This window comes from Moschus berezovskii, chromosome 20 (assembly GCF_049115385.1).
Source record: "Moschus berezovskii isolate FMDL1 chromosome 20, NW_MosBer_1.0, whole genome shotgun sequence".
In the NCBI taxonomy this organism is placed as follows: domain Eukaryota; kingdom Metazoa; phylum Chordata; class Mammalia; order Artiodactyla; family Moschidae; genus Moschus; species Moschus berezovskii.
Window position 1 is genome coordinate 27,115,302 of NC_142479.1, and position 26,133 is coordinate 27,141,434.

The 26,133-nt window shown below is 40.6% G+C and overlaps 1 protein-coding gene across 3 annotated transcripts in view; it reads left to right on the forward strand.

Moving 5' to 3' along the window:
• CCT6B (chaperonin containing TCP1 subunit 6B) overlaps window positions 1-25,474 on the forward strand; it is a 53,421-nt gene extending 27,947 nt beyond the window's left edge. For 2 of the 3 annotated variants that reach the window (XM_055401182.2, XM_088828684.1), the window contains 4 exons: window positions 4,620-4,753; window positions 6,499-6,601; window positions 8,907-8,979; window positions 9,742-10,148. In XM_055401182.2, the coding sequence (XP_055257157.2) occupies window positions 4,620-4,753; window positions 6,499-6,601; window positions 8,907-8,979; window positions 9,742-9,814 (383 nt within the window). In that variant the 3' untranslated portion in view covers window positions 9,815-10,148. Of the gene's footprint in view, window positions 1-4,619; window positions 4,754-6,498; window positions 6,602-8,906; window positions 8,980-9,741; window positions 10,149-25,094 lie in introns of those variants that run through there. The other variant, XM_055401186.2, reaches the window with a different exon arrangement.
• The last annotated feature ends 659 nt before the right edge of the window (window positions 25,475-26,133 follow it).

Here is a 26,133-nt window from a genome sequence, read left to right on the forward strand (position 1 = left end):
CACTGCACCAGTGTAAAAGGCTGAATCTTGTGTCTCAAAAAATAGAGTAACTCTATAAACAATACATCAGATTTGTCTGATAAGCAAAAACATAAATGTGAAATAATGGTAAAACAGAAGCTGAGATGGAAAATTAGAACCTAGGAAAACAGAATATGGTATAGCAAACATAATAGTCACTGTATATTTAATCTGCCAGAATATAGAGATACAATCAGCCGTATAGGTTTCATTATTGAAAAGGAGAAATCACAGCAGTTCCTAAATTGAAAAAATATGGGAGTTGGTATGAGAGCCTACTTCTTATTGTCACTTTTGATGAAAGCTAGTAGTATTTTTAAAGAAGATAAACATATGATTCAGCATGAAGGTTTTGGTAGTTCAACCTGGTTCTTAGGATTTAGAATACAAAGAAAAATGGACTATTTTAAAAACTCACTTCAACCTCTTAGTTTTTTAAGAAATAATTTATCTAGGTAATTGACATATTATGAACTACACATGTTTAAAGTATACAGCCATGAAACAGTCCCCTCAGTCAAGATAATATATTTATCACCCTGAAAAGTTACCTCATTGCCCCTTGGTAATCCTTCCTTCCTCTTCTCCCTGTGTCACCCTGCCCGTAGGCAACCTCCTGGGTGCAACAGGAAGTCAGCTCTCTGTTGCTATAGATTAGTTTGCATTTTTGAGAATCTTGTATGAGTGGAATAATACACTATGTATTCTTTTTTTTTGCTTGGCTTCTTCTCAACATAATTATTGTAAATTAATTAATGTTATTTTATTGATCAGAGTTCATTCATTTTATTGCTAGATATTATATGAATATACTACAGTTTTTTTCATCAGATTCACCTATTGATGAACATTTGGTTGTTTACAGTTCTTGGCTATAGAAAATAAAGTTGTTATGAACATTTGTGTACAAGTCTTTGTATGGACATATGCTTTCATTTGCCTTGGGTAAATGGCTAGGAAAGCAGTGCTATGTTTTAACTTTTTAGAAATTGCTCAGCTGTTTTGTCTTGTACTGTTTTACATTTCTGTTGGTTGTTCTGCATCCTTACCAATAGTACTGGGTATGGTCAGTCATGTTAACTTTAGCCATTCTAAAATTAAAAAAACAAAACTGTAATTTTAATTTGCATTTTCTTAATGATCATTGATGTTAAGCATCTTTTCATGTGCTTACTTGCTATCCATATCTTTGGCGAAGTTTCTGTTCAGATCTTTTGCCCTTTTAAAAATTGGGTTGTTTGTTTTCTTATTGTTGAGCTAGAGAGTTCTTTGTATGTTCTGGATACAAATACCTTTTCAGATATGTGATCTGTAAATATATTTTGCTACTTTGTAGTTTGTTCTGTTATTCTCTTAACAGTGTATTTCAAAGAAAAATTCTTAATTTTGATGAAGTATAATTTATCAAATTTTCTTTCATGGATTATGCTTTTGGGTGATACCTAAAAAATCTTTACCTACCCAAGGTCGCAAAATTTTTCTTTTAGAACTGCTAGTCTTAGGTTTGTGCAGTCTCTACTATCTATCACAGAATATCTTTCATCTTGCAGAACTGAAACTGTACCCTGAAGCAGTAACTTTTCATTCTCTTCTTCCCTAAGCCCCTGGAGACCGCCGTTCTGGATTCTGTCTTTATGAATCTGACTGTTCTATGTACTTCATGTGAATGGAATCATACAGGATTTGTCCTTTTGTCAATGGCTATTTCGCTAAGTATAATGTCTTCAGGGTTCATCTATGGTATATTAATAGCATGTTTCAAAATTTCCTTCCTTTTAAGGCTGAATAATATTCTGTTGTGTATATATACCACATTTTGTTTATCTATTCTTTGTTTTTTCTTGGCCACAGCTTGTGACTTGAGGGATGTTAGTTCCCTACTGGACTGCCAGGGAATTCCCTATCCCCTCATCTGCATTGGTAGGCAGACTCTTCACCACTGAGCCACCAGGGAAGCCTTGGAGTTTTCTTCATGGGAAGATTTTAACCACAAATTCAATCTCTTTTATAGACACAGGACTATTCAGGTTGTCTGTTTCTCTTGAGTGAGCTTTAGTACTTTGTGTCTTTTAAGAAATTTGTCCACTTCATCTAAGTTTAGATCGTACTGCCATGAATTAAATCTGATTTGCTGCCTATTTTTGGTAGATAAAGTTATATTGGAACATAGATGCCCCCATTTTTTTCTGTATTGTCTGTGACTTTGTGCTATGCTAGCAGAATCAAATAGTTGCAGAAGAGATGGCATGGCCTACAGAGCCTAAAACATTCATTACCTGGCCTTTTGCAGAAAGTTTGCTAACCCCTGATCTTTGTTTTCAAATTTACTGGCATAAAGTTGTTTGTAATATTACTTTATTATCCCTTTAATGTCTATAGAATCTGTAGTGACAGATTTCTACACTGTTCTCATTTCATTTCATGGATCATTTTTATTTCATTGATTTCCACTTTGATCTTTACTATTTTCCTTCTTCTGCTTACATTAGTTTTCATTTGTTCTTCATTGGTTTGAGACCTTTGTGCTTTTCTAATATGGGTGTTTAGTGATGTAAATTTCTCTTCAGTTACTGCTTTAGTAGCATCCCACACATTGGTATGTTGTATTTTTATAGGAGAATGGGATCTGGGAAGTTTTCAAAGCTACTGGTAATGTTCTGTTTCTGAAACTGGGTGGTAGGAACATGGGTACATTTATTTGTACATTTATTCTTTATATCTTATACATGTAAATACTCTTTTGTGTTTATTCAGTATTTAGCAAGGAGCTTTTAGAAAGTGTGAATGGGAGGTGAAGCTGTAATTACCTTGTGGGTAGACGATTCTCTTGAGCAGTTAAGTTGTACAGTGAAGCAGAGAAAGGGGGTTGTCATTAAGGAATGATGTAGGATAAAAGGAGAGACTCTCATTGTGTTGTTTATTTTAAACATGGATGATTCCAAAGCAAGTTTACTAATTCAAGAAGAGTAAATAAACTTTATAAAACCATACCAGCAGGTGTAAGAGCTATATCCTCAAGTGAAAATTGATGTGTTTAACCAGAGCTTTTGCCTTAGAATAATAATACTTAATTTTTTTCTCCAACAGTTTGGGTCTGATTATACAAAGAAGCAAATACTTCCTTGAGTTCTGAGAATTTTATACCAAAAACTATGGCCAGTTTATGTTGGCCTAGCATTTTTTTCCAAATTAAATGCTATTATTAGTTGCTTGCAACCATAAATTTTAAGTAACTACATTTTAAGTGTAGTCATAAAGGAGAAGAATGAAGGTATGTCTGCTCTTACAAACAATGAAATGAGCTGTTTGTAGCCAGCTGTTACCTGTTCAGTCCAGTCACTCAGTTGCGTCCAACTCTTTGCGACCCCATGGACTGCAGCACGCCAGGCCTCCCTGTCCATCATCCGGAGTTTACTCAAACTCATATCCATCGAGTCAGTGATGCCATCTAACCATCTCATCCTCTGTCATCCCCTTCTCCTCCTGCCTTCAATCTTTCCCAGCATCAGGGTCTTTTCAAGTGAGTCAGTTCTTCGAATCAGGTGGCCAAAGTAGTGGAGCTTCAGCATCAGTCCCTCCAATGAATATTCAGGAGTGACTTCCTTTAGGATTGACTGGTTGAATCTCCTTGCAGGTCCAGGGACTCTCAAGAGTCTTCTCCAAAACCACAGTTCAAAAGCATCAAGTCTTTTGCACTCAGTTTTCTTTATAGTCCAATTCTCACATCCATACTTGACTACTGGCAAAACCATAGCTTTCACTGGATGGACGTTTGTTGGCAAAGTAATGTCTCTGTTTTTTAATATGCTGTCTAGGTTGGGCATAAGTTTTCTTCCAAGGAGCAGGGGTCTTTTAATTTCATGGTTGCAGTCACCATCTGCAGTGATTTTGGAGCCCCCAAAAAAGTCTGTCACTGTTTCCACTATTTCCCCATATATTTGCCATGAAGTGATAGGACCAGATCCCATGATCTTAGCTTTCTGAGTGTTGAGCTTAAAGCCAACTCTTTCACTCTCCTCTTTTACTTTCATCAAGAGGTTCTTCAGTTCTTCATCGCTTTCTGCCATAAGAGTGGTGTCATCTGCCTATCTGAGGTTATTGATATTTCTCCCGGCAATCTTGATTCCAGCTTGTGCTTCTTCCAGCCCGGCATTTCGCATGATGTACTCTGCATATAAGTTAAATAAGCTGGGTGACAATATACAGCCTTGACGTACTCCTTTTCCTATTTGGAACCAGTCTGTTGTTCCATGTCCAGTTCTAACTGTTGCTTCCTGACCTGCATACAGATTTCTCAGGAGGCAGGTCAGGTGGTCTGGTATTCCCATCTCTTGAAGAATTTTCCACAGTTTGTTGTGATCCACACAGTCAAAGGCTTTGGCATAGCACATCTGTACTGTGTTTAATTATTTAATGGTGTGTGACTTTAGGATGTTTCATAGGACATCTGAGTAATCACTGAGCTGTGTGACTTATTTTGTTTCTCTCTGTATTTAAATACATTTTAGATGCAGGCAAGATAATAGAACATGAATATCTAGTTGCATTTTCCTCTGTTCCTTCTGGTATGTCTTGCCAATCATTTTTCCCCCCAATAGGTTGTGTTGTTCCAGGAGCAGGTGCCGTTGAAGTGGCAATAGCTGAAGCTCTAGTTACATACAAGCACACTATACAAGGAAGAGCTCGTCTTGGAGTCCAAGCCTTTGCTGATGCTTTACTCATTATCCCTAAGGTACAACTATCCTAATGGCCAAAGAGCAATTGGTTGGACATAAGATGTCTAATTAAATTGCCCTTATTAGGTATCACAGAGAAGAAAGACAGGTGTTTACTTGCATTTCCCCACATAGTTTTAGCTGAAGCAGGGAGGTTTTTAGTATAACAGCTCTGAATGCTTGTAGGAGTTTCATGAAATGGCTAAATTACTACTTTGCTTCAATCTCTGAGCTCCAAAATTTGAAGTTAACTCCAAAAATTTCTTTCAAAAATACTTCATGATTAAGCATAATGAAGAAATTTAGAATGTAAAATTTAATTAGGTTTTGAGGAGATCTGTATTTTGTTGGTGGTATCCAAAGTACGAGCACTTTAAATTATGGGAAGTGAGAACTTTTGGCTGTTTAGCACTTCCAAATACAGTACTAGAAAAGGAGAGAAATCAGTTTTTTTTTTTTCCCCTGTGTGTCAACAGAAGGACAGAGAACTACCATTTTCCCCCCTTTACCTTAATCTGTTTGTGAACCACTTGGAAACACAGAAAACTATTTCAGATATACTATTACCATGACATAAAACATTACTAAAATACTAGCAAAAATCTTTGATAATTGCTTTAAAGTTATTCATGATTTGTTGAATTTTTGTGAATTAGATATCCATAATTTTCTCTCTCTGAAGAGGCAGAGTCAGTAGCAGTTGCTCCACATTGGTGAGTTTGCGTGCACATGGAGTGGCACCTTTCTGCACACCTGCTGTTGGGTTAGGACCACTTGGAAGTGAACTTGGCCTGAAGTGCAGGTGTCTCCATCTCTGCTGCTACAAGTCATGACTCCTCATGAGAATGAGGGCACAGATACGCTACAAATAAGCAGATTTCCTTTAGCAAACGCCCAGGAAAAACCAGAAAGCGTGTGGCTAGAGGGACCAAGCAAGCAGCAATACCTTTCTACTTCTTTCCAGTAAAAAAAATCTTTCGCAAGGAGTTGATATGGAGACGGACTCCTTCAAGGGCCCTTGTCTAATACTGGGAAATGAATTGTCCGAGGAGACATGTGTATTGACAAAGCAAAAGACTGTATTGGGAAGGAGTGATCAAGCAGAAAGCAGAGTATGGGAACCCAGGAGAACTGCTCTTCCTCTCGGCTCAGTCTCGGGTTTCTGGTGCTGGGGTTAGTTTCCAGGTTGTCTGTGGCTAGTCATCTTGCTTGTGCTCCTATTTGGTCCAGCCCAGGGCCCTTTCCTGGGCGTGCACATCTCTCAGTCAAGATGGATTCTAGCCCGAGAGTTTCTGGGAGGTTGTCAGGACATATAGTGGGCTGGTGTGTCACCCCTCTTTTTGGCCCCTCCCAGAGTCTTCTGATTGGTCTTGGAGGTACCTTGTCAGTTCCCTGTTCTCTGTCAGGACCTGCTGTTGTGAGACAGCTTATGCAAGTGGTTATTTTTATGCCTGGCCAGGGTGGGTGGTTTTAGTCTTTAACAGAGGGAAATTAATTTAACAGGCTGGGGTTGGGGAAACTCTAATGTCTTCAGAATTTAGTGTGATGTACATAGGGGAAATGTTGAAGTGAATGTAATAATTACTAGGTATACAAAATAATTAAATTTAGATTAAGAATGAAATTCTTCAAAAGGTGATGATTACTACATTATGGGTGTGTTTTCATAAGACTGGAAAGCAATGCCTTATTTTTTATCTGATATTCTAATATATATGAAGACATTCTATACCTATATTTATTATTATTCTTATTCGTACAGGTTCTTGCTCAGAATTCTGGTTATGACCTGCAGGAAACACTAGTAAAAGTTCAGGCTGAGCATTCAGATTCAAAACAACCTGTCGGCATAGATCTGAACACAGGTAAGACAGTGAAGAAAACTTAGCTGCTTAATGAAAAAGAGGTTATACTACAGTGACCCAGAATTTATAGTAAGGGGGGATGTGGAGGTTTGGATGACTTTTGTATATTTTTTAAAAATTACATTTATTTATTTATTTTTTGCTGTACTGGATCTTCATTGCTATGAGGGCCTTTTTTTGTTTTCCTCTAGTTGTGAAGAGCAGGGGCTACTGGCTTTTGGTGCTGCCTGGTCTTCTCATTGTAGTGGCTTCTCTTGTTGTGGAGCATAGGCCCTAGGGTTTTCAGTCTTCAGTAGTTGCAACATGTGGGCTCAGTAGTTGCGGCTTCCAGGCTTGAGAGCACAAACTCAATAGTTATGGCTCACGAGTTAGCTGCTCTGAGGCATGTGGGATCTTTCCGGATCAGGGATTGAACCCGTGTCTCCTGCATTGGCAGGCAGATTCTTTACCACTGAGCCACCAGGGAAGCCCTGACTTTTATATTTAAAGAATGGGTGCCTTTAGTTTACTTTTGAACTTTTTAAAAGCAGATATTCATTCATTTAAGCAATAATTATTGAGTGTTTGTTATTTGACTAGGGATTCACATAGAACAATATAGACAAAAGTCCCTGCCCTTGTGAGCTTATGTTGCAGCAGGAAAAGATAGGCAGTAAATGATAACCTTAATAAGTAAGTACCTTTAACATTTTTAAAGGCAATAAATTATATGACAAAAATAAAGGAACAGTATAAGGATGATTGTGAATGCTGGAACAGGAGCATGGGGAGGGTGTTTTAATTTAAAGAGAGTGATCAGAGTAGGCCTCAGTGAGAATGCCTATTGAACAAAGTCAAAGAAAATTAGGAAATTAGCTACGTGGGAACTAGGGAAAGAATGTCCTAGGCAGAGGGAATAGCCGGTGGGAAAGCCAGTGTCTGGTGTTTTTTGAGGAGGAGGTGAGAGAGGTGATAGAAGGTCAGATCACAAGAGGATGTGTGGACCAGTGTGCGGAGTTTGACTGTCTGTGGTGAAACAGGGAGCAGTTCTGAGCAGAGGTGTGACATGGTCTGAATGTATTTAAAAGGATCACTCTTGCTATTCTGTGGTGAGGAGTCAACTGAGTAACTGAAAGGGATTGCCATTGGCGTTGGCTTCTTTGGAGAAGACTGTGTAGAGCAGGTTGTGGCTTGAGGTCAGCATTGAGTTCTGACAAGGTTACATTTGAAGTATCTGTTGACTTTAAAATAGACAGTTGGATGGACACGTTTGAAGCTCAGGAAGGTGGCCCAGATTGGAGGTGAAAACATGGGAGTCGTCAGAGTGCGCGCGTGTGCGTGTGTGTGTCTGTGTGTGTGTGTGGAGGTGAAAACATGGGAGTCGTCAGAGCGTGTGTGTGTGTGTGTGTGTCTATGTCTGTGTCTGTGTGTGTATGTGTGTGACATTAGCTCTCTGTTTGGTTTGGCCGTGTGTGTGTGTGTGTGTGACATTAGCTCTCTGTTTGGTTTGGCCATGCCAGGGGTATGTGTGTGTGTCTGTGTGTGTGTGTGTGTGTGACATTACCTCTCTGGTTTGGCCATGCCGGGGGTGTGTGTCTGTGTCTGTGTGTCTGTGTGTGTGTGTGTGTGACATTACCTCTCTGTTTGGTTTGGCTGTGCCGGGTGTGTGTGTGTGTGTGTGTGACATCACCTCTCTGTTTGGTTTGGCTGCGCCGGGGGTGTGTGTGTCTGTGTGTGTGTGTCTGTGTGACATTAGCTCTCTGGCCGCGCCGGGTCTCAGTTGCATCGTGTGAGATCTTTCCCTGCGGTACTCGGTCTCAGTTGCTCCGTGGCATGTGGGATCTCAGTTCTCCGACCAGGGGTCTGATCCCTGTCACCTGCAAGGCAGATTCCTAACCACTGGACCACCAGGGAAGTTCCAGAGTGTATGTGTCTTAAATCCAGTAGATTGGGTGAGATCAGCTAGGAAGTGAGTGTAGAGAAAGAAGAAAAGGATCTAGGACTGAGCCTTTGGGTACTCCAATGTTAGGGGCTAAGGAGGAAGAGGAAGAACCAGCCAAACAGGCAGCAAAGGAGCCACTGGTGCAGAGGAGAAAACCACCAGGTGTGGCATCCTGAAAGACAAGGGAAGGAAGAGCAGTGAGGAGGCTGCAGTCAGCCGTGCTAAGTGCTGCTGATAGATGAGGCCTGAGACCCAGCCTCTTATGGAGGCCAGTAGTGACCTGAACAATAGTAGTTTTGGTGGTATGAGATATTGTTAGAATATATAGTCAGTATTAACAGAATATGTCAAGATTGCAGTATTGAAATTGCTTTTGCCTTGCAGGTGAGCCAATGGTAGCAGCAGATGCAGGAGTGTGGGATAATTATTGTGTGAAAAAACAACTTCTTCACTCCTGGTAAGTTTGTATTAATAAGAAGAGAAAGACTTTTAGGGACATAATTGTTAACGTTAAGATTTTTCTATTATTTTTGCCATGCTACAGCAGAAAATGGTGAAAAGGCACGGTATCCAGTTATTAAAACTAGCTTCTGTCATTTTCCAGTCCCTTTTACATTTTAGTTCTAACTGTGTAAGTTATAGGAAATGTTAATCTTACTGTTTATTGGAGAGGGAGAGGAAGGAAGTTTACTGAAATAGTACCACATGCATAGTGGGAAAAAAATCAAATGATGTGCTAAAAATGAGCTCAGTTTTGCTGGAATATAAAATTAGGCTTCCACTTTATCAGCAAAGGAGATGGAATTATAATATGAGTCTTTTTTTTTTTAGGTAATTAATTTATTTTTTATTGGAGGCAAATTATTTTACAATATTATATTGGTTGGTTTTGCCATACATTGATATGAATTTGCCCCGGGTTTACATAAGTTCCCCCTCCTGAACCCCTCTCCCACCTCCCTCCTCCCTTTATCCTCCCTCTGGGTCATCCCCGCATGCCTGCTCCGAGCATCCTATAACATGCATTGACCCTGAACTAGTGATTCGTTTCACATATGACAACATAGGTGTTTCAATATGAGTCTTTATAATGCCTTTATCTTATCTCACAACAACATCATTGCAGAACAAAGTGCCTTCAGTAGTAGCTGGAGATTTCTGGGGGGGAAGATAAGAGTGGGTTGGTGAGTTTTACTCACCCTGTCATCTTTTCCCTCAGCACTGTGATTGCCACCAACATTCTCCTGGTTGACGAAATTATGCGAGCTGGTATGTCTTCTCTCAAAGGGTGACTGAGTTCAAAATCAACTCTTCTAGAAGCTGAGACTTAGCACATCTTACATCCAATTCCCATTATGGAGCCTGAGCCATTCTTAATTTTTACACAATAAATGCAGTTTATATTTGTTGGTCTTAGAAGTCTCAAAAGTATTTCATCAAGGTATAAAGAACATAAGAAATATTTTCACAGGAAAGAAATATTGACGAAAATAGTTTTCCCTTAGAAGTTCTAACTCCCTACCCTTTATTGTATGTATGATATTTTGATATAACAAGAAAAACATATTTGCTCTTTATCCCTGGTTCCTGGCACAAGATCTGCTAAAACCTTTGTAATTTCCTAAGTAATGGGGGTGATAGGAACATTTTTTATTATAATATTTAGTCTTGGTCCCTGGTTCCTAAGATCTTCTAAGACCCTTGAAATCTCTGGAACATAAGAGTGCTTTTTGTGTGCTAATGAGATGAGTCTTGACGGGCCCCTAGATAGCTTCAGGCTGGGGGCTGATTACCAGAGGAACCAACCATGTAATCAGAGGGTTAGGACTTTAAGCCTCCCTGCCCTAGGACGGAAGGGAAAGGGGCTAGAGATTGAGTTACTAATCAATTATACCTACATGATGAAGCTTCTATAGACTAATCCCTAAACTGTGGGGTTTGGAGAACCTCATAAAGAGCTTTTGGAGAGGTTGGTGAAAATATCCGTGTGCTGGGAGGGTGGTGCATACCCAGCTTGATCCATGAAGACCCAGCTCCTGTACTCAGGATGCTTATGGACCTCGCCATATATACCTCTGCATCTGGCTGTTTATATTCTTTATAATATCCTTTGTAATAAACTGGTAAGTGTAATTAAGTGTTCCCTGAGTTTTGTGAGCTGCCTTAGCAAATTATCAACCCTGAGATGGAGGGGATTATGGGAACAGAAGTTGGACAGAAGTGTGAGTAACATGTGGACCCACTGCTTGTTGATTGGTGTCTGAGGTAGGGGGTGGTACTGTGGAACTGAGCCCTTAACCTGTGGAGTCTCTGCCACATCTTGGTAGGTAGTGTCAGAATTGAATTGTAGGACACTCAGCTGTATCTGGAGAGCTGGAGAATTAGTTGGTGTGGGAAAACCCCCACACATTTGGTTTCAAATGTTGTGAGTAGAGGAAACAATTTTCTTTTAATATGCTCTTGCAGTTTCCATAAAATATAATCTGTTCTCATTCTTGCACCTTTTGGGCAACTCTTAATGAAGAAAATATGGAGCACAGGTTTTAGAGCACACAAGTCAATTTCCAGTTTGTCAGAGAATCTCAGAGAAAAATGTTTTGTTCTCTCAAAATTGCTCCAGTAACTTCCTGCTGCCACTCTTTCCTCTAATAAATATGACATCATTTTGTGAGTATAGCTCTGCTTTACTGATCCCTGAAAGTTTATTCTCAGTATGGTTTTATTAGATTTTACCTTGCTCTTTGGTGTGTATGACCAGCAACTTACACCACTGTTCTATTAATAGCTCTGGTGCCTCTCTGACTGGATGATTAGATCGAACAAGTCTCATCTGGAAAGGTTGGGATTGTTGGCACCAATGCTGGGAATTTTTTTTTGGCTTTGAATATATCAGTATTATTGCAATCTCTTTCTTATTCAAAATATTAGAATTAATATATTGTAGTTTTTATTATTTTGGTTAATGTCTGTCCATGGATGCAAGTTGATGAGATTAAAATATGGCAGGTGCATTAATGGAACGTTGGCCTATTAGTGCATGCAGGGCAAAGTTCATTTAACCATTTGATGCCTTACTTGAAAGCATGTAGTCTTATAGTCTGTTTTTCTCCTCCACTTGATGTGTTGTCAGTATCTTTGCAAGTTAATAGCTACACTTTTGAAATTTATGCTTTCATTCATCCATTCACTTCATTTTAGCTGTTTCTGAGTATTCCAGTATATGTCTGTACTATAATGTATTTATACATCAATGGACCTTTTGATTATTTCTAAGTTTACATCAGGGCTTCCCTGGTGGCTCAGTGGTAAAGAATCCTGCCTGCAATGAAGGAGACAAAGGTTCTATCCCTGGGTCCTGAAGATTACCTGGAGGAGGAAATGGCAACCCCCTCCAGTATTCTAGCCTGGGAAATCCCATGGATTGAGGGGCCTGGTGGTCTAGAGTCCTTGGGATTGCAAAAGAGTTGGACACGACTTAGCGACTAAACAACAGCAGCAATTTTACATCATTTAAACATCATAGCATTGAATTTTTGTGTACATGTCTCCTTGGACTCACATGTGAGAGTGTTTGTAGTGATTATACCTAGAAATGGAGCTGGGGTTTAGAGCTCTTCATCTTTATATTTACTAAGTGGTTATACCAGTTTACATTCTCACCTGTTTAGTTCCATGTCCCTACAGCCTTGCCAAGTCTTGGTATTTTTAAACTTCAAATTTTTGCCAATCTGAAGAATATGAAATTATATTCCCTCGTAATAGCAATTGCCTTGATTATTAGTGAAATTGAACATGTTTTCATGAATATTTTGACCATTTTCAGTTCTATAACGTTATCTATTCATATTATTGCCCATTTTATTTTTTTGGATTTGTTTTTCTGGAATTAGATTATCTATCTATTTTTCACAATATTTTCTCCCAGATTGAAACTTTTTCACTTTTGAAAAGTATACAAAAGAATTTGGTACACATACTTTTATATACTGAAATTTATCATTTTTTCTTTTTAGTTTATATTTTTTGTGCTTCTACAAAAAATTCTTTACTGCTTCATAGTGTTTTCTTATATTTCATCAGTTTTAAAAGTTTAATCACATTTTGGCTTTTAATTCATCTGGAATTTATTTTTGTATTCTGTGGTATATGTTATGGAACCATTTCTTCCCCCCATATTGTTAACCAAGTGTTCTTATACCTGCTGATTTGTGAATATATACCAGTGTCCTTTGCCTTCCATTTGACTGAATTACCTTTTGGGTTTTTGTTTCTCATTTAAATATTTTGTTCCATTGGTCTAGTAATTGTTATTATATCAATACCATGTTGTTTTAATTCTTAAAACATTATAAAAAGTCTTGATGTATGGTAGGGTGAGTTTACCAATCCCTTCTTTATTTTCTTCAAAATTCTTTTGGCTATTCCTAGATCTGTTTTCGCTCTTTTAGGATCAGCTTGTTATCTGTTGTATGTTTTGATTAGAATTTTAGAACCTCAGTGACTTTATAGTTTATATCAGGTAGAAATATATGTATTCTTCCCACTCATAAATATTTTATATCACTTTCAGTTCAGTTCAGTTCAGTTCAGTCGCTCAGTCGTGTCCGACTCTCTGCGACCCCATGAATCACAGCACGCCAGGCCTCCCTGTCCATCACCAACTCCTGGAGTTCACTCAAACTCATGTCCACAGCGTCGGTGATGCCATCCAGCCATCTCATTCTCGGTCGTCCCCTTCTCCTCCCGCCCCCAACCTTTCCCAGCATCAGAGTCTTTTCCAGTGAGTCAACTTGTCACATGAGGTGGCCAAAGTATTGCAGTTTCAGCTTCAGCATCAGTCCTTCCAATGAACACCCAGGACTGATCTCCTTTAGAATGGACTGGTTGGATCTCCTTGCAGTCCAAGGGACTCTCAAGAGTCTTCTCCAACACCACAGTTCAAAAGTATCAATTCTTCAGCGATCAGCTTTCTTCACAGTCCAACTCTCACATCCATACATGACCACGGGAAAAACCATAGCCTTGACTAGACAGACCTTTGTTGGCAAAGTAATGTCTCTGCTTTTTAATATACTATCAAAGTCGGTCATAACTTTCCTTCCAAGGAGTAAGCGTCTTTTAATTTCCTGGCTGCAGTCAGCATCTGCAGTGATTTTGGAGCCCAAAAAAATAAAGTCTGACACTGTTTCCACTGTTTTTCCATCTGATCGATCCTGGGTGTTCATTGGAGGGACTGATGCTGAAGCTGAAACTACAATACTTTGGCCACCTCATGCGATGAGTTGACTCACTGGAAAAGACTCCGATGCTGGGAAAGGTTGGGGGCGGGAGGAGAAGGGGATGACAGAGAATGAGATGGCTGGATGGCATCACCGACTCTGTGGACATGAGTTTGAGTGAACTCCGGGAGTTGGTGATGGACAGGGAGGCCTGGCGTGCTGTGATTCATGGGGTCGCGGAGAGTCGGACATGACTGAGCGACTGAACTGAACTGAACTGAACTGATGGGACCAGATGCCATGATCTTTGTTTTCTGAATGTTGAGCTTCAAGCCAACCTTTTCACTCTTATATCTTACTAACTGCTTCATTTTTTTTTTTTAATTTTAGTAAATGTTTTCATGAAGCTCTAAGTGTTTCCTGTAAAAATGCATTACATCTCTGGTTAAGTTTATTCCTATGTATTTTTACAAGCTATTATAGATACCATATTTTATAAAAATTATATTTTTAATTGTACATTGCTATACTGTGGGCCTTCTGTGGGCTTTAATATATTGGCTTTTGTATTTCATAACCTTGCTGAACTATCTTATTAGTGCAATAGTTTGTCTGTAGTTTTTTATGGATTACCTGGGTTGATCATAACAGGTTAGTTCTTTTTTCTTTTCCACTTCTTGTATTATCTCTACTATTTTCCTGTTTTATTGAGCTGCCTAAGACTTTGTATAATATTGAATAGAGGCAATGATGGCAATTACGTTTATCCTGTTCTTGCATTTAAAGGGGATGTTTCTAGCATTTTACTGTTTTTTGTTCGTTTTGTTTTTGCTATGAAATCTTGGCAGGTAGTCTGCTGTGTAAAGTTAAGACTATTCCTTTGTATTTCTGTTTTGATAAGAGGTTTTTTAAAAACGTTGTGATTGTTGAGTTTTATCGAATGATTTTCATCATGCTTTGAGTTGTTTTCATTCTTTTTTTTTTGATAGATAAGTGATTTATTAGAATAGGACACTTGTGAGGCTTACAAGCGGGCAGGTGAGAAATGCCACACCCCATGAATTCACTGGGCTGCAGTTTTATAATCAAAAGAAAAGTGGGGGGGCGGTGGAGAAGAACTTCTTTGTCTTTCTTGAGTAGATGTGCTGCCATCATCAGTTCCTCCTCCAGGTTGAGCAGGGGTGTTTTCTTGTTCCTACATTGTCAAACTAGGCCCACAAATCACTGCTTTTCATGTGTGCAGAGCATGTCCTAGGGATCATGAACTTACTGAGCTCACAGGACAGGATGTGTGGGTCTCATGCCACCATTGTTTTAGTGTTTTGGGGCATGTCCTATGCTTCTGTTGCATGGTTTTGTTGCTAAGCAAGCCTGCTTGTTTAATAAGTTTCCTAATGTTAACCTATTCTTGTATTCCTGAGATAAATCCTTTTTGATTGTGATGTTTGATCATGTTTGTTGATTCTAAGATGCAGATGTTTTACATTTTAACATTTCTGTAATTAGAATATGTTTTACAGTCAGTGGCATCTTCTAATTACTCTTGCTTGAACTTGGTTACCAGTTTGTTCAGTTGGTCAGTTGTATCCGACTCTTTGCGACCCTATCAACTGCAGCACACCAGGCTTCCCTGTCACCAACTTCCCCATCACCAACTCCTGGAGCTTGCTCAAACTCATGTCCATCAAAGTTGGTGATACTTTGAGTAGTTTTAGTTAACAACCATTTGAGGAAAGAATAGGAGTCTTAATTGTTGCCTGAAAACTTTCTGTTGTTAACTTCTGGTAAAGAAAATTTCAGCAGCAAAACTTTCTGAATATTCTTCAGAGGCTTAGAAGAAAATACAGAAACTATTTTATGAAATATTACATACCACCCGCTCTTGATGGCAAGAATAAATATGAAAGCCTTTGAGTTGAAATGTGATTTAGAAGAGTTGGACTCCAATATGAAGATCTTAATGTTATTTATCTTGCTTATATTTTCCTTATTATGAATGTATAAGAGTGATAGATAATAAAAGTAAGTGTAAATAAGTCTAAAAAACTCCTTCAGTGAGTATAAAATAAAATGTTGGTGATAAGAAAGCATTATGTTATGGTTGAAGTGACAGGATTTTTCTTTCTTAGTATAAAAGTAATGGTATATCTTACAATCAGTGACATTTCTGATGTGGTGAAATATAGTATTAACATTTTATATATTGCTGGACTTGATACTAATATTTATTTAGTTTTTTGTATGTATTCATAAGCAAGATCGGTCTATAATTTTACTTGCTCACTATCCTTGTCCGATTTTGGTATCAGTGACATACTAGCCTCATAAAATGAGATGGAGAATTGTTCTTCTTTTTCTTTTCTTTGAAACAGTCTGAGTCAGTAAGATGGAGGGTTATCTCTTTCTTGACAGCTTGGTCTTAGCCCAGTAGTTTTTTACACTTGATCTTAGCCAAAAGGCCGAGAAGCGATCCAGTAGTTTTTTAAATGGGAGGGATAGATTTTTGACTCCTGATAAAATTTTCTTCATCGCTTTAGGTCTTTGAGTTTTCTATTTCCTTTTGAGTCTTGTTTTTATAATTTATATTTTAAAGGAAATCTTCTATAAAATGATGCGTTTACCCTTTATGTGTTACTCTAGAGATGCTGCCTCTTTTGGTATGGTGGGGCTGGTGGGTTGGAGTTGAGAGAGGGTGAGATTTTTCTAGTGTCTGTTTACTTTCTTTGTTTTTATTTATTAAAAAAATATGAATTGAAGTATAGTTGATTTAAAAAAATTGTTTATTTTAATTGAAGTACTTTGTTTTGAGAAGAATGTCTCTAAAAACAGCCTATAGCTATATTTTTATTATTTTAATCAGTTCAGTCTGACATTTCTTTTAACTGGAAAGTTTAGTTAATATTTTATGATTACTGATGTACTGAATTTACTTCTACCATACAATTTTAATACTTTCTATTTGTCCTTTTTAATGCTTTTTCTCCTTTACTACCTTCTATTGGATTGACCAGATTTTTCAATTTAGTTTATTAATCCCTCTTTCCCCTCTGCCAGTTTGGAAATGATATATCTTATTTATTACTTTAAAAATTTTAACTTGTTAACTTAATATAGTTAATAACTCTCTGCTCCCCCAACAATACAGAGTCTTTAAAACATTTTAAATATAGTCATTCCCTCTTGTTTACCCTGTGTTCTTATTCAATATTTTAATTCCATTTTGTCTTTTAAATCCCCTGAATTAGTCATAATAATAATAATTATTGTTTTATACAACAATAAAACAGTTTCTGTTTATATTTTCCATTTGTTTTCAATTTGTTTCTTTGTTTACTATTCTTTCTTGCAACTGTGCCCTTCCAGCTGGGTTCATGTTCCTTCTTTCTGGTGTATATCCCAGTCCTAGTGCAAATCTGCTAGTAATATTCTCAGTTTTTCTTCCCTCTAAAGGTTTTAATTGCCCTCAGCTATTGAGTAGTAATTTATTTATGTATTTGACTTCGTGGGTCTTAGTTGAGGCATGCAGGGCGTCTCTCTAGTTGTGGTCTGCTGACTTCTCATTGCTGTGTCTTCTCTTGTTGCCGAGCACAGGCTCTAGGCTCACAGGCTTCCGTAGTTGCAGCACAAGGGCTCAGTAGTTGTCACTCGAGGGCTTTAGAGCATGGGCTCAGTAGTTGTGGCTCATGGGCTTAGTTGCTCCAGGGCATGTGGAATCTTCCCAGACCAGGGGTCGAAACTGTGTCACCTGTATTGGCAGGCGGATTCTTGTCCACTGCACCATGAGGGAAGTCCAGCTTCCACCTTTTGATTATTGTGAATGATGCTTCTATAAACACGTGTATGTAAGTATCTGTATCCTTATTTTCATCTTTTTGATGTATACCTAGAAGTGAAAATTTTAGATCATTTGATAATCTGTGTTTAATTTTTTGAGGAACTACCATATATTTTCCTTTGTTTCAAAATTATTAATTGAAGTAGAGTTGATTTTTTTAAAAAACAGTCTTAATTTTTCTACATCCTCCCTAACACCATTTTTTGTTTGATTTTAAAAAATAATAACCATCCTAATGAGTAAGAAGGCTTCCCAGGTGGCACTAGTGGTAAAGACTCTGCCTGTGAATGCAGGAGGTAAAAGAGATGCGGGTTCGATCCCTGAGTTGAGAAGATCGCTTGGAGGAGGAAAATGGCAACCCACTCCAGTATGCTTGCTTGAAAAATTCCATAGGCAAGAGGAGCCTGGTGGCTTGCAAAGAGTCGCATACGACCAAACGACTGAGCACACACGATGCGTATGAAGTGGTCTCTCATAATAAGCCATGTGGCTTTAAATATGCTGCATTTTATATGGCATTTTTCTGTGTCTGTGAATTGAGGGTGAGGTGGAGGGTTGTCCAAATTGGCTAAATCTGCTTTGTGTTACAACTGCCAGGCCTAGCTATTTTTAATGCAGATTATTTAACTAATTTTCTCTTTTGGAGAATAGCCAACTTTTGAGTACATAAAAAATTCATAACACTTCCATTAAAAATAAAAAAGACTTTATCCTAAGTTTGTTTCATGAATCTCTGACTTTCACTTAAAGAATCATGAGCCAAGAACTGTTATCCCCCTGCCTGCCATTCTCCCACTAACAGTTTGTTTCCTACCTATATATTATTTTACTGTCCTTTCCATGACAATACTGTTTCTTTGAGATCACTTTATTGCTGTCATCAGTATTGCTTTATGTTTTGATCCTGTCTGATAGTCATACATTACTGCCCTCCCACAATACCACTGTCATCCCAGGGTTTTGGCTGTTGAACATAATTCAGTTTAATATTGCCAAGTATTAAGGCCTTGTAACAATTCATTCACTCTTCCTTTACAGCTGCCCATATAATTGTCAACGAGATCTAGGGGAACAAGGGTATAATCATTAGGGACATCCCCAGTGATTCTGTAAATAGCTGTGCTTTCCTTATCCTATTCTAGATTGAAGTCTTTAAGCTTTTCAACCTGGAAACCAAGTGTCTCATAAATTAGATGTAATCTTCGATCATACTTTACCTGGTCAGATGTTTAGGCCACATAGGAAAGGGACCGAGATAGGAAACTGGAAGATCAGTGTTGTTGTGTTTAGAAAATCACTGATTTACTGCTTTAGTGAAAAACAAACATATGCTCCTAAGCTATTTATACAGGTTGCCTTGCAACATGAACTTGATTGTGGATTCTTAACTATGCTGATCTTTAGTTATTTCATGAACATGAGCCTTTCTTTAAAAAGGAGACTCTGGGACCTGAATTGGAGCCTTTACTGAGGGGCATTTTGTTAGAGGACAGAGAGGGAAGGGAAGTACCAGGGTGCTGGTATTTTCCTAGAGCCCACAGATGGTCAGAATTGTTTTCTCATGACCTGACTTGCTACCTTCTCCATGCTCAGCAGAGTCCTTGACAGTACAGAACTGAGCTGCTGACAAATCACAATGAACAATGACCGCAGTCTCCTTCCTTCTGGGACTTTCTCAACAATTCTCGGTTGCTTAGTCCAAGAGTCAGCTGGCATAGCCCTGTGTCTACTCATTGCCTGGGCCAGGATGGAGCCAAGTGTCTTGTTGGACAAATAGCCTGTGGGCCTGAATCTGGCTCCTCTCCATACCTTGGAGATAAATCTTGATGTGAGGTTGAGGAACAGGTTTGGGCCATATGCTTGCCTGGCAGGTGCTTCACAAAAGCTCAGGATGCATACAGTAAGGCTTTAAAAGCAGTGAGCTTCAGAGGATCTTTCCCATTCCTCCTTCTGTCTCTCTGGAGCTGCGTACAAGAGCCGGTTTGCTGCACTGTGTTTGTTAGTGACAGTGCTGTTGGCGTCTGGGAGGCTCTGTTTACTGTATTGTTATTCTATCCACTGTGGAATGTCTCACATTCTTGGCACCTGGGCACTAATGGCTGGTATACCCCCATTCTTTGTGACAGCCAAGAATGCCCCTGCATCCAGAGGTCCTCTGGAAGGTGGTCCCACTGAAGGAAGCTTGAACTGTCTATGATCCGCTCACTGTGCATCATTGCTTGTATGCTTTGTCTTCACTAAACTTCAGCCCCAACTAGTGCTCTTGCTGCCTCTCCCCAGTCCCAGTCAGAGGATGTGACAGGCTATCCTGCGGGGAGGACAGTGTTGGAAACCCCCAGGTCATGGTGTTGTCTTTGTGAAGTGGGGTTGTGTTGGCAGTTAAGCATGCTGGCTTGGGAGACAGAGTGCATGGGATCTTACTCCATCTCTGCTACCTATCTGCTGTGTGACCGGGGGCCAGTTACCTAACCTCAGTTTTTCCATCTTTAAAAGGGGATAATATTGTTCCTATCTTACAGGACTGTTGTGGGGATAAGTTTGTGCAAATTGCTTCACAGACTGTTCGTTTCATACTTTGTGCTTAACAACTGCTTAGCCATTTTATTTTTTTCTTTATGACCATCAATGATATGCATCAGAGAAGGGTTAGAGGTACAGTTTGTGACACACATAGAGTAAAATCGACTAGTGCAGGATCATCCTGCATGTGTCTGGTTGTAGCCAGTGAACTCAGTAAGTGGTCAGCGTCGCTTTGTCTGTAGGACCAGGATCATGCTCCCTGGAGGTGGGTTGGATGCCTGACCACATGCCAAAGAGGGTGCCAAATAAGTGTTTACTCTCCTGTTTCCCCTTGGGCACACCTGAATCTCTACCCCAGACTCTGACTGATGAAACTTGGGCAGCTCTGGGCAAGGGGGTGGGAGACTAATGTTGCTGAAAGACCACAGGCCTGTAAATCCATTTTTCCCTACAGTGCCGGGAAAGTATTTCTCCCCAAACACTGTACAACATGATCTGAGAGGCCTTTTTCTGTCAGTTCGGATGGAATGTTCCAGAGACACAGGCTTGAACTTTCCACTTTCATGTGGGTAAGCTAAAGGAGTGTGGAATTCATGGCACCAAGAACATTATGATACTCAAACCTCCTGACCTCCTGTGGCTGAAATTCCAACATTAGCATTGAATTCTTTTGTATTAAGCATTATCTGCTTTCTGGGTTTTTGTTATAAATACGAATGTGCAGACAAGAGTTAACATGGCAGGCCTGACGCCTGTCCTTTGAAAGGCCTCCACAGTAGGTCCTTGGCTGGCATCTGGTACCTTGGATTTGAGGAATATCCCACTGCCCTAACTGATAAGAGAGGCTCACTGTGCCTTAACTGTCAGCAGGACGGCTTAATGTTTGCCTTCCTCTGAGAATCTGGAGTTTGGGTATGTGTCAGGCACCAGACGCCCATATGACCAGACTCTAATAAAAACTCTGGATACCAAGTCCCTAATGAGCTTTCCTGGTTGGCAACATTTCACAGGTGTTGTCACAGTTTCTTGCTGGGAGAATTAAGAGCGTTCTGTCTGACTCCACTGAGAAGGTCCTTGAAAACTTGCACTTGGCTTCTTCTGGACTTAATCCCATACGTCTTTTCCTTTGCTGATGTTGCTTTGTATCCTGTTTCTGTAATAAATTATAGCTGTGAGTATGACTGCTGAGCCCTTTGAATCTTCCTAGTGAATCGTTGAACCTGGGTGGGGGTGGTCTTGGGGATCTCCAACACAGCAATATTCCCGATATCTAAGAAAACTGCAGAAGAATATCTGAGCAAAAGTCCTCAATAAAATATTAGCAAGCCAAATCCAACGTCACATAAAAAAGATTATACACTATGACCAACTGGGGTTTATCCCAGGCATGAAAGGTTGTTTTGATACCCTTAGATCAGTGAATGTAATACTCCATATTAGTAGGATAAGGACAAAACCCACAGTCACCTCAACATGCACACAAAAAATCATTTACAAAATTCATGATACGATTCAGTAAACTTAGAGTGGAAGCGAAGATCCTTAACCTGATAAAAGGCACCTGTTAAAAAAAACCCACAGGAAACAACACAGTTAATGGTTTAAAGCCTGAATGCTTTCCACCTAAGATCAGGAACAAAGCTAAGCAAGGATGTCCACTCTCACCTCATTGACTCATCATATCACTAAGGTTTAGCTAGTGCATGTAGACAAGAAAACGAAATAAAAGGCATCCAGATTGCCAAGGAAGAAGTAGAACTATGTTTATTCACAGACATCATTATCTGACATCTAGGAAATTCTAAGGAATTAATATACACAAGTTGTAACTTAGAGCACATTGTCAAGTCTGCACAAGAATGAGTTTAGGGGACTTTTTCCCAGGAGTCCTGAAAAGGCCTGGCAACTTGGGTCTTGGAGGCAGACGAGATGTTACTTGGGAGATAAATCTGTCTGCTGTCTGGTATAGAGTTAATTGATCTACTAGAGTGCGTAAGTGGGGAGGAAGACAGTCTGCTCTGGTGGGCGTCCTTAAGACCAGAGCAGGGGATGTAGAGGTTGTGCTGTTTGGAACTCTACTGTGGACTTCCTTGGTGGTCCAGTGGTTAAGAATTCTGGAAGATTCCTCATGCCACAGAGCAACTAAGCCTGTGTGCCACACCTGTCAAACCTATGCTCTGCAACAGAAGAAGCCACTGCCATGAGAAGCCCCTGCACCACAGCTGGAGAGTAGCCCCCACTCTCTGCAGCTAGAGAAAACCCTGAGTAAAGCAAAGAAGAACCAACACAACCAAATAAATAATTAAAAAACCTCTCTACTGCATTGCTTGTGCCTTCTCATGAATTAGAGTGAGCAGGCTCTTACCAAAGGGATGGGAGAATTGTGACTTTTGAAACCACGCAAATTCAAGTTTGAAAGCTGCTTCTTTCCCTTGCTTAGCTGTGGGATTTGGAGCAAACTGCCAGCTTCAGTTTCCATATGGGATGATGGTAATGACTACTGTATCTGTTAAGACATGCCCTTGACTTCCAGCAACTGAAATAAGTAACTTTAGCCATGTAGAAGTTTATGTCTTGAAAACAGGGAGCTCAGGGCTTGAATAGTGGGTCCTTAGTATCCTCTAATGGAGAAGACAATGGCAACCCACTCCAGTACTCTTGCCTGGAAAATCCCATGGACAGAGGAGCCTGGTAGGCTGCAGTCCATGGGGTCGCTGAGAGTCGGACACGACTGAGCTACTTCACTTTCACTTTTCACCTTCATGCATTGGAGAAGGAAATGGCAATCCACTCCAGTGTTCTTGCCTGGAGAATCCCAGGGATGGGGAGCCTGGTGGGCTGCCGTCTGTGGGGTCGCACAGAGTCGGACACGACTGAAGTGACTTAGCAGCAGCAGTATCCTCTAAGGAATGTTCATTGGTAGGTGTTCATTGGTAGGACTTGTTCATTGGTAGGATTCTAAGGGTGTTCATTGGTAGGACTGATGTTGAAGCTGAAACTCCAATACTTTGGCCACCTGATGCAAAGAGCTGACTCTTTTGAAAAGACCCTGATGCTGGGAGGGATTGGGGGCAGGAGGAGAAGGGGACGACAGAGGATGAGATGGTTGGATGGCATCACCGACTCAATGGACATAGGTTTGGGTGGACTCTGGGAATTGGTGATAGACAGGGAGGCCTGGCGTGCTGCAATTCATGGGGTCCCAAAGAGTCGGACGCGACTGAGCAACTAAATTGAACTGAGTATCCTCTGGGATCCAGGCCCATAATTTTTTTTGCTCCACAATTGTGTGCATGTGATTTCCATTTTTAAAGTTGCCTTTATGATCTGTGATGTCTGCTGGGATTTTAACCAGTTCAGAACAGGAAACAGAAGAAAAAGGAGAAAGGGTGCAAAGAGCCCACCTCATGAGTCTGTCATTGTTTTGTGGAGCCTTTCCAGAAGTCCCCCCTCTGTAGTTTGTTAGCCACAGCTTAGTCTTATGGCTCCACCTAGTTGGAATAAAACTTTGAAATGTTGTGTTTAGTTAGGCACTCTAGATAAGACCATTGTTCTCATGATGAGAGGTAGGGAAGCATGAGAGACTCTGGGTAGGCAAAGCGGTCCTAGCCACATCTTCCCCTGCTGAGCTGATGGAGGGCTCAGTGATGTCACCCCTGAAAGTACCAAGCACAGAGATGAGCTCATGAGTGTTCTTTCCGTCTCTCCCCCTGGCTCTAGAGTGCTTTAGCCAGGAATAAGATGAATGTCCTTTATTCATAGAGAGGGGCTGAGCATAGAGTGTAGGAGACAGGGGTCACTAACTAAGGGATCCTCCCAAAGGCATTGTCTTTCCCACGTCTGAATGCTTGGTCCAGTGCCTGCCACTTTACAATGTTGGTAAATGCTTTTTGGGTGAATGAAAGAGCATGGGATTTGGAGTCAGGCAAACCTTGTATTTGAATTTTGGCTTTACCACTTCCTAGTTAAGGTTACTTAACCTCTTGAGTCTTAGTGTCCTTATCTGTAAATTGGGGAGGATGATAGTAACTACTTCATAGTCATTTTGGATCAAATATGAAAGCACTTTGTTAAATTCCCAAGCACTGAATGGGTAGCCTCACCATTGACTTTTATGGGGAGGAAATAGTATGAGGCAAAATTTGTCCCCTGAGGTTCCCTCCTCCTCACTCAGGCTGCTTCTCTTCATGCCATCTTTGTTCTGTTTCTGCAGAGCTAACGAGGGTGGACTCTGAAGCCAGCTTGCCTGGGTTGAGTCTTGGCTGTCTCACTCGACAGGTTGACTCTAAGTGAACTGCTCTGTGCCTCAGTTTCCTCGTCTGTAAAATGGGAATCATAAAATAGCACCTATTGGATTGTTTGGAAGGCGAAAAGACTGAAGTTTTAAGAAGAGAGTGCCTGGCACATGGTGTTAGCTGCTGTCATTATTTGGCATTCTCTTTCTCTCAGCCTACTTTGTCTACTTTTTTTAATGTTTTTTATTTTTTCCCTTCCCCACTGAAATTCACATCCCCTGTCCCTCATGAATGATGAAGCACCTCTTCCTCGGTCCTTGCAGCCGTCCAGTCAGCTCGCCCTCACCATTCCGCTTCTCTTTGGTGATGCCCCAGTGGATGACAAATAGTTTGCCACCTCCTTGTCCCCGCAGAATCTTAAGCACATGCAAAGCATGAGCTTGGGAGTGGGAGGGCATTGCTGTGGCTGGACTGGGAGGAAGACTCCTGACAAGGAGGGGCTCCTGTATCCTCTGCCCCCACCCACCGTCACAGTGACATCAGAGGCCATACATCACACATCTCCACCCGCCTCTTCTGCCGCCTCTCTCACCCTCCCCAGCCCCTCCACCTCGTCCCAGCCACACCAGCCTCCTTCCTGCTCCTCCTGTCAAGCTTGTTTCCGTCTTGGGGACCTGGCTTTTTCTCAGCCTAGAACACTCCTCCCCCAGACCCTTGCCTAGCTGCTCCCTCACTTAATTTAATTATACTTCCTTTTTTAAAGAAGTGCCCTGCCTTGGACTTCTCTGGTGGCTCGGTGGTCAAGAATCCACCTGCGAATGCAGAAGACACCTTCTTCCCTGGTCTGGGAAAATCCCACATGCCGTGGAGCAACTAAGCCCGTGCAGCACAGCTGTTGAGCCTGTGCTCTGGAGCCTGGAAGCCACAACTACTGAGCCCACCTGCTGCAACTTCCAAAGCCTCCATGCCCTAGAGCCTGTGCTCTGAACCCAGAGAAGCCACAGCAATGAGAAGTCCACACACTGCAACGGAGAGGAGCCCCTGCTTGTGCAACTGGAGAAAAGCTCGAGCAGCAACAAAGACCCAGCTGCAGCCAAAAAAAAAACATTAAAAAAAATTGCTAAAATAAAGAAGTACCTTGCCTCCCGCCATGCTCTGTATTGTCTGCTTTAACTTCAGACTACACATCCCCTCCTGAGATTGAAATAAAATGCTAATTTGTCCATTGTTCACCTCCCTTGCACCAGAATGGAAGATGCTTTCTGTTCCCAGCTGAATCTTCAGTGCTTAGAACAGTCCTTGGCACAGGGTAGGAGCTCCAGCAATCTTTGTTAATCTAGTGATGGCTAGTTAGTGCTGACCTAGGCACACTTTATGTGGCTGCTTTCCCATTTGTTGAGCCCAAGAGGTATCTGAGGTGGATTAGTGGGTGGTGAGTTATCGCCTGGTGGGCTTCTGTAGCAAGGCTTGCGGTGCTGTTTGGGGACCCTGTGTTGGCTGACCCCCCTACTTTGCTTCTGGCCCCAGATCATCTTTTCTCATAATTAAAGATAGTTACAGTTGGTTTGCAAAGCAACTTCATATACCATGTCTCCTTCTTAATTTTCCACAACTATCATACTTAGGGAGGCAGAGTCCACCTTATCGTAAGGTCGACTTTTATATCGGAGGTGACTGTGTGTAAAACTGGATGCTGTGTGACGCTTGGAGGAAGTGGGGCCTTGGCCTTGGTGACCAGGCCACCTCTTTTTTTTTTCAGGCCACCTCTTGGCAGGAGAGATTTGGTAGGTATTCCAGCCCTG